We start from the raw sequence: 17,403 nt of genomic DNA, 5'->3' as shown, positions 1-17,403 counted from the left end.
AAGCTAATAATACTTATTTGATGTCACCATGCAAAAGTACAAGAATATTATTGCAGCAACTTGTTGAAGCCAATATAATTACAAGTTGCTTGAAACTCGATAACAACTATATTTGTGTGGTCAAAAAAACCGTGTAGTGTTTAACTGTATTACAGTCCTTTTATTCGTTTTATCTTTCTAGTCTTGCGCTGCATATAAATTCTGTGACCATAAGTCCATAACCACTATTAATAGAAATAGGCCATAACTAAATGGCGTATAAAAATGTAGTGCACGAATTTCGTTTGAAAAAAATATGAAACAAGAAACCTTAAATAATAAACGGTAACTCGAACAGCGCGTTACCTAAAACACGCCGTTTCTCACGGTGAGCTGTGCATACTACAAGCTGAAGTGGAGGAAATTTATCCGTGAATTGTGATAGAGTATATCTGTTTAATCTATTTGCGCATTTAATTATTCGTTGATTTTCCATATTAGTCTTAATTATTCCAAAATAATTTTCCCATTCTCGGATACTTATATATGTTGTACGCTTGACCTTTGAATAAAATTGCCTTACGCAAGTTCGACAGCTGTTTACATTGTATCAAGATTGGAAGCTTGCGTCGTATTAAATTACTTGTAGTCATTACTCTGTATTGTGGGCGATTTACGAACATATTCTCGACGAACGACCGAAGATGGAGGCAGACGCTGTGGCTTACGATAAGCTGTCCATATCACAAGTTGAAAAAGGTGGAAAATTTATCAACGAATTGAGTCTCGCCAAGGGAGACAAAGTTCTTGATATGGGCTGTGGAACAGGCATACTCACTAAATATATCGCTGATATCGTTGGTCCTGATGGCGAGGTGGTTGGCGTTGATCCTGATGCTGCGAGAATTGAAATCGCAGTTGAAAAATACAAAGAAAGTGGTAATCTACATTTTCATGTCAGTGATAGTGTGGCTGGGTTTCCAAACGATGATCAACCGTATTACGACGTTCATGTCAGTACCTATGTATTTCATTGGATTCCAAATGACGGGAAAGTGATTTACATTCAAAAAGCATATAAATGTTTAAAGTCTGGAGGAAAGCTTGCTATCTGTTGTCCTGAGAAGATGTTAAAAGATAATGAAAAAGATATTCAGGATTTCCATGCTTTAACCGCAGAGGGCTGCCGTGATTTATTTCAAGCGGTTGGTTTATTCAACAATGTCGTGATAAAGACAATTATCACACCATTTCGATTTGAATCATTTGAATACTTCAGGCAATGGTACAGAGCTACTGCGCATCAGAACTTGGAGGATTTAGATTCAGCGTATTTTGAGAGGTTCATCACGACAGAAAACGATGGGAAAGTGACATGGAACATACCAATTACAAACATCACAGCCTTTAAAGATTGAGTACGTTCCTCGTATTAACGCTTTGCATATTACAATAGTTTATTATTATTATATATTATAAATGCTGATAAATATCGTAGATTTGGCCTTATTATACTGCTGTGAAGAGCTGTCATGCAATATATATTACACAGCTAAAACGTTCAATTTGTTCCCGGTTGCTGAAACAATGCCTGCTTGTTAAGTTCGGCCAATTAAGTAAATTAGCGTGTATAGGTACACCACGTAAATATTTAATACTAGTTGTTAAACCGGGCCTTCAACAGCGCAATTATTGCACTTGGTGTACCTGCAAGCTACTATACTTATTTGATGTCACCATGCAAAAGTACAAGAATATTATTGCAGCAACTTGTTGAAGCCTATATAATTACAAGTTGCTTGAAACTCGATAACAACTATATTTGTGAGGTAAAAAAAAACGTATAGTGTTTAACTGTATTACACTCCTGTTATTCGTTTTATCTTTCTATTCTTTCGCTATTACCGTCCTTTTATTGGAAATAGCGTATTAACTTATTACTCGAATTTCGTTAGAGAAAATGTGAAACAATTAAGAACCCCCGCGCGTTGTATAAAACAGACTACTTCTCACGTTGAGCTGTGCATACTGCAAGTTGAAGTGCAGGAAATTTATTTCGTGAATTATGATAAATACTCTTTCATTATCATTACATTATCATACAAACTTGCTGATTGGTCTGAAACGAAATCCCTCCTTGTTACTCTCTATAGCAACCTTAAGCAGCTATTTACGTTAGTGAAACAATATCCCTCACATTGTATTAAATCGTGCATCACCTTGTTTCGTACAAAACAAACATGCACATTTCTAGAAAGCGAAGATGGAGGCAGGCGCTGTGGCCAACGATAAGCTGCTCATATATCACAAGTTGAAGTGGGAGAGGAATTTATTCGCCATTTAAACCTTTCCAAGGCAAACAAAGTCCTTGATATGGGAATACTCACGAAATATATCGCTGATATTGCTGGCCCTGACGGCGAGGCGCTTGGCGTTGATCCGGATGCTGCCAGAATTAAAAATCGCAGTTGAGAATATAAAGAAAGTAGTAATCTACATTTTCATGTTGGTGATAGTGTTGCTGGGTTTTCATATACGATGATCAACCATATTATGATGCCTATATCAGCACTAATGTAATCCATTGGGTACCCAACGACAAGAAAATAATTTACATACAAAAGCATACAAATGCTTAAGTCTGAAGGAAAGCTTGCTATCTCCTGTGGCGAGAACGTGACGTTGAATGATGTTAAAAAATACATCAGTGATTTCTATCAGTTAAACGAAGAGATATATCGTGATTTGTTTCGAGCGGTCGATCTTTTCAACACTATCGTATTAAACAAAATTTCCTCGCAATTTCCGTTCCAGTCATTTGAAGAGTTCAAGCATTAGCGCAGGGCTTCAAACCATCAGAACCTGGAGGATTTAGATCCATCATATTCTAAAAAATGTGTTACCACAGGTAGCGATAGACGAGTTACTTGAGACATACCAAATATTTTCATAACAACCCTTGACTATGGGTCAGGGTAAAACGCGGATACGGACAGACGGACGGATAGCGACGGACGGACGGACGGACGGACGGATAACTTACTTTTCAATAAAACAAATTTTAAACGTCATATCCGCGTTTTACCCAATCGGGTAAAACGCGGATATGGTATAAAATAGGCTTTTCGGGCGTTTAAAAGTCATATCTGCGTTTTACCCAATCGGGTAAAACGCGGATATGGTATAAAATAGGCTTTTTGGGTATTTAAAAGTCATATCCGCGTTTTACCCGTTTTGTTATTAAGGTGTTCTGAATTTAAAATTTGGCTATGTAATTTATTCTGACTACCCCTAGATCCGCCACTGATACCAGCTGATATCGCTCATATACGACTCCAGCTCATCGTTAAATTGTTAAATAGGCATTTACTAATATATTTAGACTGATTTACTAATGTACTAATATACATTTTCATTTAGGCCCCAGTCCTTGGCTTGGGCGGTTCGAAAGTTATCCCCAGGCAAGGGCGCCGCACCAAGTCCGCCGCCTGTTTTTACTGCTGAGAAAACGAAGAACACCGTGAGAAGCTTGGAGTTTGCAGCTGACGGAGAAACGGATAACAATATCATATCTTGGGCAGACCGAGTCAAGGGTAAAACAGCGGCTCCCACTGACACTATGACGAATGTACAGGTTAGATGAAGTAAAAAAGACGTAAAATTGACTCAAAAAAGTCTATTATAATGGATAGCGAGTAGCACAGCCAATCAAAATTCAAAATTAAGCTTTTACTCTCATCAGAAATAAAATGCAGGAAAAATGCTTGTTACCCTTGTGATAGGAACTCATATAATAAAATTTTTGGTGCAAACCCAACCATGAAAAGATGAACGTTACTTCAAGAGCAGAAAAATCCAGTTCAAATTGCACCAAAACGTGGGCAATTTTAGAGCGATTCAAAAACCCACTCCGGTGGGCAGCGCTATCCATGCAGTCTTTGTACAACCGGTCTCCAAATCCTGCTCATTTGTTCTTGTGTGGGATAAGGTTAACTTTTTTCTGTTTTCATTACAGGCAGACACGCCTGAACGGGCGAATAAAGTGCAATGCGTTGTGGAACGAAATGGCTTTGTTGCGATACGTGAAGACAACTTAAAGCCCGAGGAAGTGGAAGAGGGTTGGGAGACTGTTTGCTACAATAAGAAAAACAGAACGCCCGAGAAATGTGGTGGAGAAAGTAGCGAAGCACGTGAGATTTCCCATGATCGCGTCGCGGTGCCAAAAGTCAAGCGACTTGTTACGGCGAACGGCGATGTTCAGCTTGTGTCGAAGCGAACAAATCCGGAGAAAGACAATGGCTTAATCGGCGAAATTGGAGTTTCGGTTGTCGACCAAGGTTCAGGAGTTGTTGAATGTGGCAAGCCTGTTGAGAAAGAAAGTGATGTTTCAACACACGAGCAACAAGCGTTGGATGGGAATAAAGAGACAATCGATGCTGGGAAAAGCTCGCCAATTATTCGACGAGAATCTATCGAGGATGAGAAGTTTGTTGATTTGAATGAAAATAGGTAAGATTTACATATTCTCGTTCGACAGCACTAATATGGCAATTAAGAGGGTTTTTGAGTGGAATGGAGTTTTTTATACATTGGTTCTAAGAACAACTATGAAATTCTCATAATCCCCAAGTACGTTTCAAAAATATAGTTAATGTAAGAAAGAAAATGTTCGCTAAACTTGTCTTCTAAAATGTCGGGGTTGCCTTCTGCCACCTTAAAACAATAATTATAACCATCAATATTCTAGCTTTTTGGTAAATTAGGGAAGCTAAAGTCATTCTTTTCAAGGTCATTCCACATTGTCTACTTTTTAAGCATCCTGCATCAGTCTTTGGAACCAATGAGTAATTTTATTTAGAGTTCGTTTGTATAACTTGCTTTTTCCAGGTCTATGGAAGACTCATCTGTCGATGTAGAAAAAAGCGATAAATTTGAAACCTTAAAAGGATTCCTGAGCCCGCTCAACGTCGACTCCGATGTCGACACCGACAACGAGGATGGTTTAACTGCGTCGGATGTCGAACATCAAAAGGCGCTGTCGGCCGCCATCGAACAAGAGGCAGATCTTTCGAAAGAATACGAGAAAGAAAGAGAAATATTCCTGGCTTCCGCCATCGAACACAAGGAGAAGCTCGCGAAGGAGATAGCGGATCAGGAAGCCTTCGTAAATGCAATGAAAGAAGAGGCGGAGGACGATGAGGAAATGGCTGAACTGGCAGACGTAAATGATGAAAGCAAAGGCGAGAAATGTGATGAAGAAAAGGTTAGTTTTTTTAGAAAACTTAGAAATATTCAGTTAGTCATGTTTCCTGTTTTCCAATCAACGTGTCTGCTTTTTTTCGTTTAACAAATTAAAACTGCTTTCTAGGGAAACTATTTTAGTAAATTTGCCACTGGTAGCAATGTTATTGTATTGCCTAAAAATGCAAATCACTGTCTTTGTCAGAGCAGAGAGCATGCCAACAAATCACCACAAATAGTTAGAAACAGCAGTGTTATTATTTAGAGTGTAATGCTTGTTTCGAGAAAATGCGTCAACCTATAAACCCAGCGAACTAACGAAAGGAAGCTAAGCACGCATTCATTTTTTTGTTTTGTTTTAGAATCCTCAAGAATCTTCTACAAAGGAGTTGACCTGGGAAGAGATGATTGCCGAATATGACGGTAAGAGATTCGTTGTCTTTGCACATGTAGATCACAACAAATCACAAGATTTAACCTACTTCTGCATGCCTCGCAGCCTAAAAGAGTGGATTTAAGGGGACAATAGATGAGAAATTAGGGTATTTAGGGTTACCCTGTCCCGGGTATGTAATATAGGAAGTGAGCCTGGAGAAAGTGAGATCCGCACGTTGTGAAAAACACTGGGGATAGTGATAAACGTTTTGCCAGCGCATATGTTGTTCAGGACGTAGTATCAGAACGTCTCTATTAAGGTTCCATTTCTCAGTAATGATCGTCGATAATTCCAATCCAACATTTTGCATGCATGTACCTTTAACTCCCCTTTATGCACTTTGTTCTTTTGGCATCCTTTGTAGAAAAAAACAAGCGAGAAGGGTCCCCCAGTTGGGGAGATATTGTCGAGATGTCAGAGAGTAGACCGCCTGGACGAGCAGTTCAAATGCACAAAAAGTTATCATCTCCATCACGAAAAAGGTTTGCTTTCACTTGGCCCTAAAACATGATAATCATAGTAATTGCAATGATTGCTATCGCTTCCTAAACGCGAGCACTTCATATTTTCAGAGATCTTACCGACGGCGTTAAAAAACAAGCCGAGAAACAGGTTTGTCGTGTACATACAATACAGTCTCACTTATGGATTATTTTAACTGTGCACTTTTTTCGATTTTTCAAATGAACTTGTATGTAGATGGTTGGTTAGAGAGGATTTGTATCGTTGTGCACTTAAAATCAACAAATTTTTATCAACAGTTGTATAATGATTATAAATGTTTTCAGGCAAAAGCTCAACAGCTTAGAGAACAACTTCTTGATGACAAACTTCAACATTTACAGACACTTTCTGAGAAGGTTTGTTCACTTATCGCGAAGATTTTTTCTAATTGCATCGCCTCAGAGAAGATTCAGCCTTTGACATGGACTTTTTTAACATATTCCCAGGTTGAGAAAGCCCGCGAACTAAAGATGATCCTGATTGTTGAACAAGAACTTCATTTGAAAGAAAAACAGCGTCGCGCTGAGGAAAAACGTAAAATCAAGTTGAATGAGAAAGTTCGAAAGGCCCAGGAGGAAGAGGCGAAGGTATTGAAAATTGAAATGCCAACGAAACTCTGGGGAGGAACGAAACCTTGGTTCAAACCTTGGTTGGTCATTTGCATGGTTAAAAATATGCCAGTATCTATATATTTAGGGGATCTATCTTTTTAACAATTCTATTAGCCGTCATAAACAAGGTAAACTTACAAGTGATCTGTTAATCCAGAACCGCTATATTTATTGCCTTATTATTAAACCTAAAAACTGGAGGAGAATGCATTGCAAGTTGAAGAGTGAGCAAGCGATATCAAACTTCATACAGCAAATAATCATGTTTTTAAGGTGAATGAAATTGCATTTATTAACACATTGGAGGCGCAGAATAAGAAAATGGAAGTCATGTCAAGGCACCAGGTATTTATACCCCACCTATTCCCCATATACCCACCACTCACCCACATAAACACCTACCCTTTCGTATTTAAGCAACACCACATTCGTACATACTCTCTCGCTTAGCCCCATCTGCACATATACCCCACTCATCTGCAATATGCATATATTTATTCGTATGATTTCTTTCAGGACCACGAAGCCCGGTTACAAGATCTTCAAGAGGAGAGGCAAAGAAAACGAGACGAACAACAAGCGAAAGAAACAGCCGCTTATGTAAGCATTGCACAATCATATATTGAAGTCTGTGATGACTGTCTACTCTTTAAGGAATAGTTTCGACCCTTATTAAATTCACAGTGTTTTTACTTTATCACTGAATAAGCTGGGTAGTTTCTTCTACCTGCATTGCAAGATGACCTCACGACAACGTCTCTGCCTGACAAGTTGTTTGTGGTATTGAAGTTTCTTTCGCATATAGGAACGACGAAAGCAACTCGAAGCAGAGAGGCAAGCAAGACTTGAAGAAATGAAACAGAAGAGGCAAGATCAGGTATGCAATCCACATAAGAAGCATTTTCATAACCGTACATAATTTCGACGTTACGGTTTGCAGAAGTTCATCGTTGTCTTTCTCACCTCAGAAACCCAGGTTTTCGTCCAATCTGGCTTCAGAAAGCAATCCAGACAGTTTGCCTTTAGCTTAATCAGAATAAGATTTCTATTGTCTCCTTGGCAGTTTATCTAGCACAATGTCTCCACCATCAAATTTTGCGTCCTGGTGTTTATTCATGAGTATCTTGAGTATACAAATTTTTGGAATGTGTTACATTCTCTCATATATCCCGCCATTTTAGGAAGCAAAATTTCTCCGTGAAAAACAGGAGAAAGAAAAGGCGAGGGAAGAAGCAGCGAAAGAGAAAGCAAGGTATTGTATTTCTTATCTTGTCCAGTCACTACACTGCATTGCCTATATACAAGTTAGGGAAATTCTTTTCCGTGCTTCAATTCAACAAGAAGGAAGTTTTCAGTAACGGTGATATAAGATTCTTTCATTTGGTATTTCGATAGCATAATACGCACGATTTCAAAATCGTACTTTTTGCAAAGCACGTGTGCCGTAGCTGTTGACGTTGCAACCATTATCATCTTTCTAATATCCATAACGTACGTATGAATGGCTCGACAACCTGCCGTCATCTTAGATGACACACCTGTCCCCAGAATGATACAAATATTAACGTGTATAACACTTGAATGAACATCGTGTTTGTCATACAGGGAACGTGAGCAACGTCTTGCAGCGAGAAACGAAGCACTGCAAACCGCTGCTGAGCAACTTCAGCTGAAGATTAAACAAAAGGTAACCACTTCAGTGATGGACACCCTACACGTCTTTGCATTGTTCAATTCTTCTATCTTGTGACCAGAGCCCAAAAAAGGAATATTTCTCTACCCAACTAATGGTCGTACCATGTTGTTCTTCGCATACTCGTGATTAATGCAAATTCGCCGTATTGTACCTTCTGTATATAATAAGGGAGTAATCCAGTAGCAACTTCTCGGGCAGAGCACAAAAAGTAATGCCTACCCAACTAATGTTCGTTCCATCATTGTTGTTTTCCACTTTTTTAGTCATTAATGCAAACATACGCCGTATTTTACCTTCTGTATAATAAAATATAATGAACCAAATTCATTAGCAACATTTAGAATGTATAACCTCATCTTTTCTGTCATCGCAAAGATATCTTAGCTTAAATGTGGTCGCATTTCACGGTCTTCTAATGTTTTACCGTTTTTCATAGCAACAAGACTCCACGAAACGTCATGAACAAATCTTAGAACTTGTCAAAGAGAAAGTAAGATATTTCTAATATTTCACGGCCTCTCTTCCTGTTTAAATAAATTGCAAAGTGCCGTCAGTTCATGTTGTCAGGGGCTGTTGTAAGGCTTAAACTGATTTATTCTGCCATGGTTTTGACAAACAAACGTTTTTAGGCCGCAGGAGCATCACGACATTCCACTCAAGATGAGCTGCCTACCGTCACGCCATATGAAAGAAAGAAAATTTGCACATTGTGCAATGTTCAGGTATACTTAGGTTGCCTATCTTCTTCAAACTTCTAGTTGCTTGCTCGAAAATTTAACTCAGCCATTCAGGTGACGAGGTCCAGATTGAAGAGTTGTGTCCTTGCTAGAATGCGCCTGTATGTTCCAAACAGGTGCCCATGTTATTAAATTAAGATGAGAATTTCTATGAGAATTTCTATATGTAAGAGATGTCCATATTAGAGACATGTCTGTATAACGGAGTTATATCTGATAGAGATGAGAGATATCCATATTAGAGATTGCCATATTACAGAAATCTCCATATTAAAGAGATGTCCATTTCAGAAAGATTCCCATATTAGAGGCCAGAGGGATGTCCTTATTAGGAAGACCCCCATATATATTAGAAAGATTTCCATATATATTAAAGTAATGTCCATATTGGAGAGATGACCACGATGGAGAGATTCCCATATTAAAGAGAAGTCCATGTTACATAGATCTCCCAATAGAATGTTGTCATTATTGGAGAGATGGCAACAATAGAAACTTGTAATATGCATATGCATCTTAAAACATTGTCCGTTTTTGAACACAGATTGTGTCGGAAGTGTATTTGGTGAGTCATCTACGTGGCAAGAAGCATCAACTGGCACTGGAAGAAACCCAGAAAGGAAAGAAAACCGAAGACAACGTAAGTTTGTGAGGCTTTCAGCTGCACACAAGGAATTGGATTTGGAATTTGGTCTCCTTCACAACATAACACCAGCACCAGGATTGTATTAAAACTTATCATGTATCAGAACAGTGTATTTGAGTATATTTCCGAACTCTCATTCCAATGTTACCCACAGAAGAACCTCAAAATTGTTATTAAATGGTCACGAATTGGTAAAAAGTGTACAGCTTCGTCTTTCTACTTTTCAGGAGACGATATCACTGCAGTATATCAAGGATATTGGACTAGACAGGATTGACGACAATGCTAAAGCCAGTGAAGAAAGAAAGTCCGCGTTTAAAAAACGAGCGAAGAAAATTCGAACAAGAATGGCTGCGCGGTAAGGCTCTTAATTGAAGCAAAGTATCATCTTTCAAACCCTTTTCAAATATCAACGAACCTCATCATAGTAACCATTAGCATTTTCAATTTCCAAAAGATTTACTTAGATCGCTCCTTCAACACCATTAAAAAACACAGTAACAACCAATGTGAATGGTTAGATTTTGACGTTTTAATAACTGATAAAGTGACAGCGTTAAGGTTTAATTTGGCCTAAAATTACCTTGGAAACAGTAATAATTTATAACCTCTTACGAATATTGACTTCTGGATGATTGATACACCATTAGGTATTTAACACAAAGTCATTGAAATTGATTGAGGTATGACGTTCTTTCTACCTCCACGTTTTTCGGCCACTTTAGGGGAAGAGAGTACGAAGCAACTCTTAGTAGTGTCTCGAAACCACAAGAATCAAGCAAGAAATCAAAGTATGTGACAAACGTTCTATTAATTAATTTATTTATTGATTGTTGGGTTGTATTAGAACATGTTGTGGACGCGATAATTGAGCTGGTGATGTCAATGTAATTCCAGGCTTCAAAAAGTAATCAAGGATCTAGACAGATATTTAAAGACGCAAAGCACTGGTCCATGGGCTGCCAATAGAGTTGCAGCATTGGAACGTTCACTTGGAGAGCTTTCTCGAATGTTAGAAGGGAAGGTATGGTTAGTGAGATGTCCGTAATTATGAAGAAATGTCAATATTAGAGAGATGACCACGTTTTAGAGATGCTCGTTTTATGCTCGTGTGAGATATTGTTATATTAGAGAGATAATCGTATTAGAGAAGTGTACATATTGGATTAAATGGATTTTAGATTGGTACCCTTGATAGTGACCGGTTTAGAAAAATGTCCATATTAGAGAGATGCCCATACTAGAGAGGTGCCCATATTAGAGAAATGCCCATATTAGAGAAGCCCGTGTTACATAGATGTCTTAATAGAGTGTTGTCTATCACTATATTAGAGAGTTAATCGTATTAGAGAAGTGTATATATTAGATTGAATGGGTCTTAGATTCGTATCCTTGATGGTGACCGGTTTAGAAAGATGTCCATACTTAAGAGAACGATATTAGAGAACTGACAATTTTAGGAGATGTCCATATTAAAAGGCTGCCTATAGTACAGAGATGACTATATTAGAGAGATGCTCATATTAGAGAGATGCCCATTTTAGAGAGATGCCCATATTAGAGAGATGCCCATATTAGAGAGATGCCCATATTAGAGAGATGCCCATATTAGAGAGATGACCATATTAGAGAGATGCCCGTATTAGAGAGATTACCATATTAGAGAGATGCCCATATTAGAGATATGACCATATTAGAGATATGACCATATAAGAAAAATGACCATATTAGATATATGACCATATTAGAAAAATGACCATATTAGAGAGATGACCATATTAGAGAGAAGTCCGTGTTTCATAGATGTCTTAATAGAGTGTTGTCTATCACTATATAAGGAAATGTCGACATTGGGAGTGGCTATTATAGAAATGTTCATACTAGAGAAGAGCCTTAATATATTGGTTTTATATTAAGGTTACCGCTGACCAAGTTACTTTCTGTTATCTTGGTGGATTGTCTACGCTATCTCGGATATTACTCCTCATTGAAGCGACCTCGGATACACAGAAATCATTCTTACCTGCCAAGTAAGTCGATCATTTGGGTCAAAAAGAAAAATTCTGTAACAGGTAATGACATAATGGACAAGGCAACCCAATCTATTTCATGTCGAACACCGTAATCATCATGATAAATGAGACTAAAAAATGCCTTTTCAACGTTCAAGCAAATGCAGTGGACTCCATGTAAACTAGCACGATAACATTTACTAGTGACCGCTCAATAACTTTCTGCTAGAAGAGACTCTGAATACATTATTTTGCAAAAATAACATCCCATTTTCTGCTTTGTAAGTACCGAAATATAATTTCTGGAAATGTTGCTTTCCAATTCCTAGAACGTTATGCAACGTTATTTCTGTGATGACGCTGGCCTGTGCTGGTTGTTCAGAAAACTGCTGGTATCTTTTGCTAAGCAACAAATTGTCGACTGTGGTAGATCTGTTAGCCCACCAACTCTCGGTAAGTCGAAGTGTATGTTGACGTGTTTTCCCGTCCTAAACTCCTTATTTTTGAGATTGTGCGTTACAACCTCGCTTCCGATACTAGGGACCTTTAGCAGTGACCACGAGTACGACTACGAGTACGAGATTCGTCATTCTCGCACGTTGTTTGCTAACGCCATCAGCCAAAACTCGTAGTCGTTGGGCTTTTGAGTATGAAATTTATCAAAAAACTCGTACTCAAAAGCCCAACGACTACGAGTTTTGGCTGATGGCGTAAGCAAACAACGTGCGAGAATGACGAATCACGTACTCGTAGTCACTGCTAAAGCTCTCTCTTCCACTACCGAGGCCCATTGATTTCATGCGCGCTTTTTTCAAAAAAATGAGGTATATAGTGCTGGGTACAAACCTTATTAGTAGTGGAAATACACTGAATATAAGAGTGTTTTTCCATGTAACTTATATATGCGGAGCATAATTTGGTCGACTATCTCGGCAAGAAAATGCAATAAGTCAACACAGTCAGAAAGAGCTTACTCATCAACAAAGTTTGGTTTCCGAATGTTTTAAGACACGGAAAATAACCTTGCGAAGTTGACAAATTTTGCATACTTTTTCGGGATAATTGCTGCCATTTTTTGTCCTCATTTGGTGAAAATTTTTGCGTGGAATATCAAAGTATACAAAATATTTACTTACCAATATTTTCCTTGCTTGAAATAAACAAACTTTGCAATTCTACTACTCAATTTACTATATTAGCCCATTAAAGCGTAAATTTTCATCATGCTATTACCTGACAGAGCTTCAGCCAATTAATTATCAATGACTAATCAATCTACTGCTTTATTTTCTCATTAACGCTGTAAATAAATTTTCATCATAGCATTACCTGAGCTTCAGCAACACTCACCATATTTTATAGGCTTTATGTACTTCCATTGCTGAGAAGAAAAACGGCGAAAAGGACACAAATCGTTCCTCAGATTCATTCTTGGTCAATCTGCAACGTTTATTATCAACGGTCGTTTACAATTTGGTAAAACAGGAAAACAAAGACATAACATGTTCCCCTGCTGGCCTTGATCAAAATGTGGCTTCTCAACGAGTTTCTGACCTGGTCAGGTAATCACCATTCATTTTATCTTTTGATTAAGGAGTTTTGTGATGCAGTGATCAGAACCATGTCTTCATATCTGTGTTATAATAACCTCGTCTGTTAGATTCGTGACAGGAAATCGCGTGAATTAATGCAAACACGAGCTTGCTAAGGAACACTAGGAGGATGTTGACTTTATATAAAATATTAGAAATAACTATCAGGACCGAAACTAGAACGATAATTCGGGGGGGGGGTGTTTATTCATATATTCAGTTCTGCCGGACTGATTTCATTTGTAAGCTACTGCATTTACAAACGAAATTCGTCGGGCAGAACCGATATATGAATAAACATACCCCATAAACTAGAACGATAATTCGGGGGGGGGGTGTTTATTCATATATTCAGTTCTGCCGGACTGATTTCATTTGTAAGCTACTGCATTTACAAACGAAATTCGTCGGGCAGAACCGATATATGAATAAACATACCCCATCACCCCCCCCCCCCAATTATCGTTCTTGTTTCGGTCCTTATAACTATATCTATCCAGGGTTATTGAGTTAACCTCGGAATTAACTACAATTTAATTGCAAAATGCAAAACGAATGGTTAAAACCTTGCTTTAATATAGCTATATGATGGTTTTATACAGGCGTGCCGTGACCAAATTGCAACATAATAGTACTAATATCCTAACTTAAAGCCAATAAAGGTGGGCCACAGTCAAGCGTAATGTAAACCAACGCTTTATTTACATTTTGAATCACATATCTCTTGAAATACCAAGACAAGAACCGTCAGAATATTCAACACTATTTAGTAAATGTAGTTAATAACTAAATAGCAAATACAGACAAATTAATCCCAGTAAAATATAAAACACTGAAGTCTTAACAATAACAACACGAGATGTATTAAACTCGCCCGATATAATCTATATTTTTATTACAATATAACACAATATCTCGTAAATCTCTCACGCAAATGTAAATTATACGGTTGCAAGACACTATTCTATCATGTTTTTATGGTGGAAAAACAATATTTCGTTTATTATACGTTTGGATTGAGGCAAACTGACACAGACTTACAGTAACAAAATTACATTGCACGAAACTACGAAATTTCACAAACAAAATAGCACTTAAATCCTTACCGTTGCTTGATGTAAAAGGGTATTTTGAAGACCCCAGTATCGTGAATCGATTCCAGTTGTTTTTACGCTTCGCTTTCCTCTGCAACAGTTATTAAATCGTGTAAATTTGTCTTCAATATTTGACCGTTGCCGTTGAGGAAGCCATGTGCAATCGTCAACAGCACTTTTCCCGCCATATTCCGTGTGTCGCTCATTGAACTCTATACCAAAACTGGAGCAATAACTCCATTAAAAAAGTCTTTCAAAATGATTGCATGAAGCGGTTTTGGATGAAAATACGACGAATGATCGTTTTAGATTAGATGAATTTATTCATTTTCGAAAACACGGTTTTGCCTAAGGAGATAAACTATTATTACTGTAATTCAGAAGGGGTTTTTTAATCGTAAACAGGGCAGAGGAAGATTTAATTCAGTGTTGGATGGAATGCATTTCAGCCCGATAATTCTATGTTCATTGTTCCGCAAAATACACCTTAATACCCCATAAAGTCGTCATATATTGATATAATATATCATAGCTATTATGTTGTGGTGATGTCACTGCCATAGGAAGTAGGGAAAAAATACTTAAAAATATTCTATCACTTCTTTATAGTTACATTGTCTGCAGTGGTATCGTTGACAATCTAGAGACATGCTTTAATTGTATTGGTGGACCTAATGATAACGATCAAGTTACAGCGTGTTTTGTCACAGAATCTTTGGAGACGTTATGTTCTATTGCCAGATATTATTCCTTCAGGTAAGGAAAGGCCGCACCTACGATTGCGCGCGCATTCAATCCTCATCGAAAGGATGTAAACAAGTGATGAACGTGTGGAAATGATGAAAGTGTAACTTCTAAAGTCAACTGGTGTAAAGTTGCTGCTTGAAAGAGTGGCACTCTTCTCTACACCATCAACTGACTTTTGACGATACCATCATATACAGTTTAGCTGTCACCTCACTTCATACTGTACTTACCTATTAAACTGTACCATATACTGGGTACATTTTTCTATTATGCACATTCCGTTACTACGCCTCGTAATCCAGTTCCCCTCCACGTCTCAAATCCTAGTCAAGCAAGCTACTAAATACAAGTCTTTTCAACATCATTTAATTTTTACGTCATAGGTTAAACGATGTTTTCAATGACAAACGAGATGACGCCAGTCAGTTCATGATCACAGTCAAACACACTGGTTTAGTGGGTAAGTAATACTGTAATAGATTCGACATAGTACAACATAGTTTTTTATGTCTAGTATATTGCATTTATTTTTTCTCTAATCAGGCGTCATCAGTTTGCTGTATGCTGTGTTGCTCAGAGACGGCTTGAAAGTTCCTTCGAAGATTCCTGAGCAGTTGAGCGATGAAATGGACACCATGGCAACAAGGGGGTTGCGTTTTTTGAATTTCTTAGCGACGGCAGATCTCGCACTTGTGCAGGTGAGAATATTTCCAAGCACTTATAATGCAAATTACAATTTCCACCAGTTTTCTTTACTTCTTCCACCGAAGACTGAGGGTTTTCAGGGGCGCGGGGTCGTCAGGAAAAGATGTGTGTTCAAACTTACCTATATAGGCAAAGGTATTTCTTTACGAGATATTGATGTTTCCGAGGTGAATTTGTTTCCGACAGCACTTTGAGCAACATGGTATAGATAGTTCTAAAACGTTTTTCGAAGAAAATGCGTTTACCAACACGGCAGCAAACATCAACATTTCTCGTATATCATTCCTTTTCGATGAGCGTGTGTGATATTTCTTTTATCCAGAGCTCTCTCGCTTGTGAAGGCGTTTCATTACAGTTCAGACACATCGTTGGTCATACGTTAAGGTAATCACGTCACGTCGGTCACGACCAACTTAAAAGGTTTTATTTTAAACAAAAACTGTCATCTCGTTTACAAACTTCATACGTGCTTTTCATATTCATCAAAGACAACTATGTATTCCGTTTTTAGGATATGCTCGACTGAAAATAATTATGAATTATTACACGAAGTGATTCTTATCATTGGATATTTCACCGTTCTTAATCCAGATAATCAGGTTTGAAATATTTCGGCGATAACACCGCAGTGTATAAAGCCTGATTTTTAGATGCTGTCCGATGTTCACCAAATCAACGTGCTATTCCTATATTTAGGTCTTTGTTCAGTCAGGAAGACCACCAACGCTACTTCAAAAGTTGTGCTCCCTTCCTTTCCAATATTTTAGCAATCCAAGGTGAGCATATAAATAAGAATAATAAAATAATAATAAAAATAATAAAAAATACATGCTGTTATTAAAAAACAAAAAAAAACCCGTAACACTGTTGATTCTGTTGATTAAAATTTTAGCTATACTATCATTTTATAAGTTTCTTAAAACTCCCTGGGTTTGTGACAATCGGGCAAATAGGAAACTCTTGCCACGCAAGAGACCTACTAACTTGTTCATAACTGTAAATACCTCTAGGTTGATATTGATTTTTTGAATTTATGTTTTGGGGTCATTGTAAAGTAGCTATTTATATGTCTGTTTGTCAATAGATTGCGAAATATATTGTTTCCTACGCTGATTTGCTCGTGTTATCAAAACGAACAGAATAAAGATATTTTAGAACAAGAAGTCAGCTGTGCGTTGTTGAATAATTACCTGGAAGTACGTAAATGCTTTGTGTAATCACGTGAATTTCCGCCATTTTGTGCTAAGAATCTTATTTTCACTTTTAAATCCTTTTCTAGGATCAAAGTTTAGATTTTCAACAAGAGAAGTTGAGTAATAATTCACAACCATCTCTTGGTAAGACCCGTTTGTCGTTAGTAAACAGGGCATTTTACGCCCCCAATGACAAACTCGTTAAGAATC

General features: G+C 37.7%; 2 protein-coding genes across 3 annotated transcripts in view; both read left to right on the top strand.

Annotated features, from left to right (window-relative positions):
• Positions 1-17,403, top strand: part of LOC114530769 (S phase cyclin A-associated protein in the endoplasmic reticulum-like) — a 44,338-nt gene that overhangs the window by 26,554 nt on the left and 381 nt on the right. Inside the window, exons 1-31 of one of the 2 annotated variants that reach the window (XM_028552390.1) lie at positions 2,077-2,887; positions 3,400-3,613; positions 3,995-4,488; positions 4,867-5,242; positions 5,583-5,643; positions 6,021-6,138; positions 6,229-6,268; positions 6,445-6,516; positions 6,607-6,747; positions 7,045-7,116; positions 7,288-7,371; positions 7,577-7,648; positions 7,953-8,023; positions 8,377-8,458; positions 8,904-8,957; positions 9,097-9,189; positions 9,749-9,844; positions 10,078-10,208; positions 10,576-10,641; positions 10,748-10,874; positions 11,768-11,880; positions 12,192-12,315; positions 13,225-13,424; positions 15,158-15,304; positions 15,679-15,755; positions 15,839-15,993; positions 16,323-16,384; positions 16,512-16,599; positions 16,697-16,776; positions 17,085-17,196; positions 17,280-17,337. In XM_028552390.1, coding sequence (XP_028408191.1) covers positions 2,874-2,887; positions 3,400-3,613; positions 3,995-4,488; positions 4,867-5,242; positions 5,583-5,643; positions 6,021-6,138; positions 6,229-6,268; positions 6,445-6,516; positions 6,607-6,747; positions 7,045-7,116; positions 7,288-7,371; positions 7,577-7,648; positions 7,953-8,023; positions 8,377-8,458; positions 8,904-8,957; positions 9,097-9,189; positions 9,749-9,844; positions 10,078-10,208; positions 10,576-10,641; positions 10,748-10,874; positions 11,768-11,880; positions 12,192-12,315; positions 13,225-13,424; positions 15,158-15,304; positions 15,679-15,755; positions 15,839-15,993; positions 16,323-16,384; positions 16,512-16,599; positions 16,697-16,776; positions 17,085-17,196; positions 17,280-17,337 — 3,694 coding nt within the window. In that variant the 5' untranslated portion in view covers positions 2,077-2,873. Of the gene's footprint in view, positions 1-2,076; positions 2,888-3,399; positions 3,614-3,994; positions 4,489-4,866; positions 5,243-5,582; positions 5,644-6,020; positions 6,139-6,228; positions 6,269-6,444; positions 6,517-6,606; positions 6,748-7,044; positions 7,117-7,287; positions 7,372-7,576; positions 7,649-7,952; positions 8,024-8,376; positions 8,459-8,903; positions 8,958-9,096; positions 9,190-9,748; positions 9,845-10,077; positions 10,209-10,575; positions 10,642-10,747; positions 10,875-11,767; positions 11,881-12,191; positions 12,316-13,224; positions 13,425-15,157; positions 15,305-15,678; positions 15,756-15,838; positions 15,994-16,322; positions 16,385-16,511; positions 16,600-16,696; positions 16,777-17,084; positions 17,197-17,279; positions 17,338-17,403 lie in introns of those variants that run through there. The other variant, XM_028552389.1, reaches the window with a different exon arrangement.
• On the top strand, positions 175-1,424 carry LOC114530770 (ubiquinone/menaquinone biosynthesis C-methyltransferase UbiE-like). The gene has a single exon (XM_028552391.1). The coding sequence runs from the start codon at positions 684-686 to the stop codon at positions 1,395-1,397; it is 714 nt and encodes a 237-aa protein (XP_028408192.1). The 5' UTR covers positions 175-683; the 3' UTR covers positions 1,398-1,424.

Source organism: Dendronephthya gigantea, unplaced genomic scaffold, assembly GCF_004324835.1.
Source record: "Dendronephthya gigantea isolate DGI-Jeju-01 unplaced genomic scaffold, DenGig_1.0 000065F, whole genome shotgun sequence".
Lineage (NCBI taxonomy): Eukaryota > Metazoa > Cnidaria > Anthozoa > Malacalcyonacea > Nephtheidae > Dendronephthya > Dendronephthya gigantea.
Note: the sequence above shows the minus strand (reverse complement) of the source record. Positions and strands in the feature narration are given on the sequence as shown.

Bases quoted from the DNA above. Each gene is read 5' to 3' on its own strand.
- LOC114530770 (XM_028552391.1), top strand. From the start codon at position 684: ATGGAGGCAGACGCTGTGGCTTACGATAAGCTGTCCATATCACAAGTT.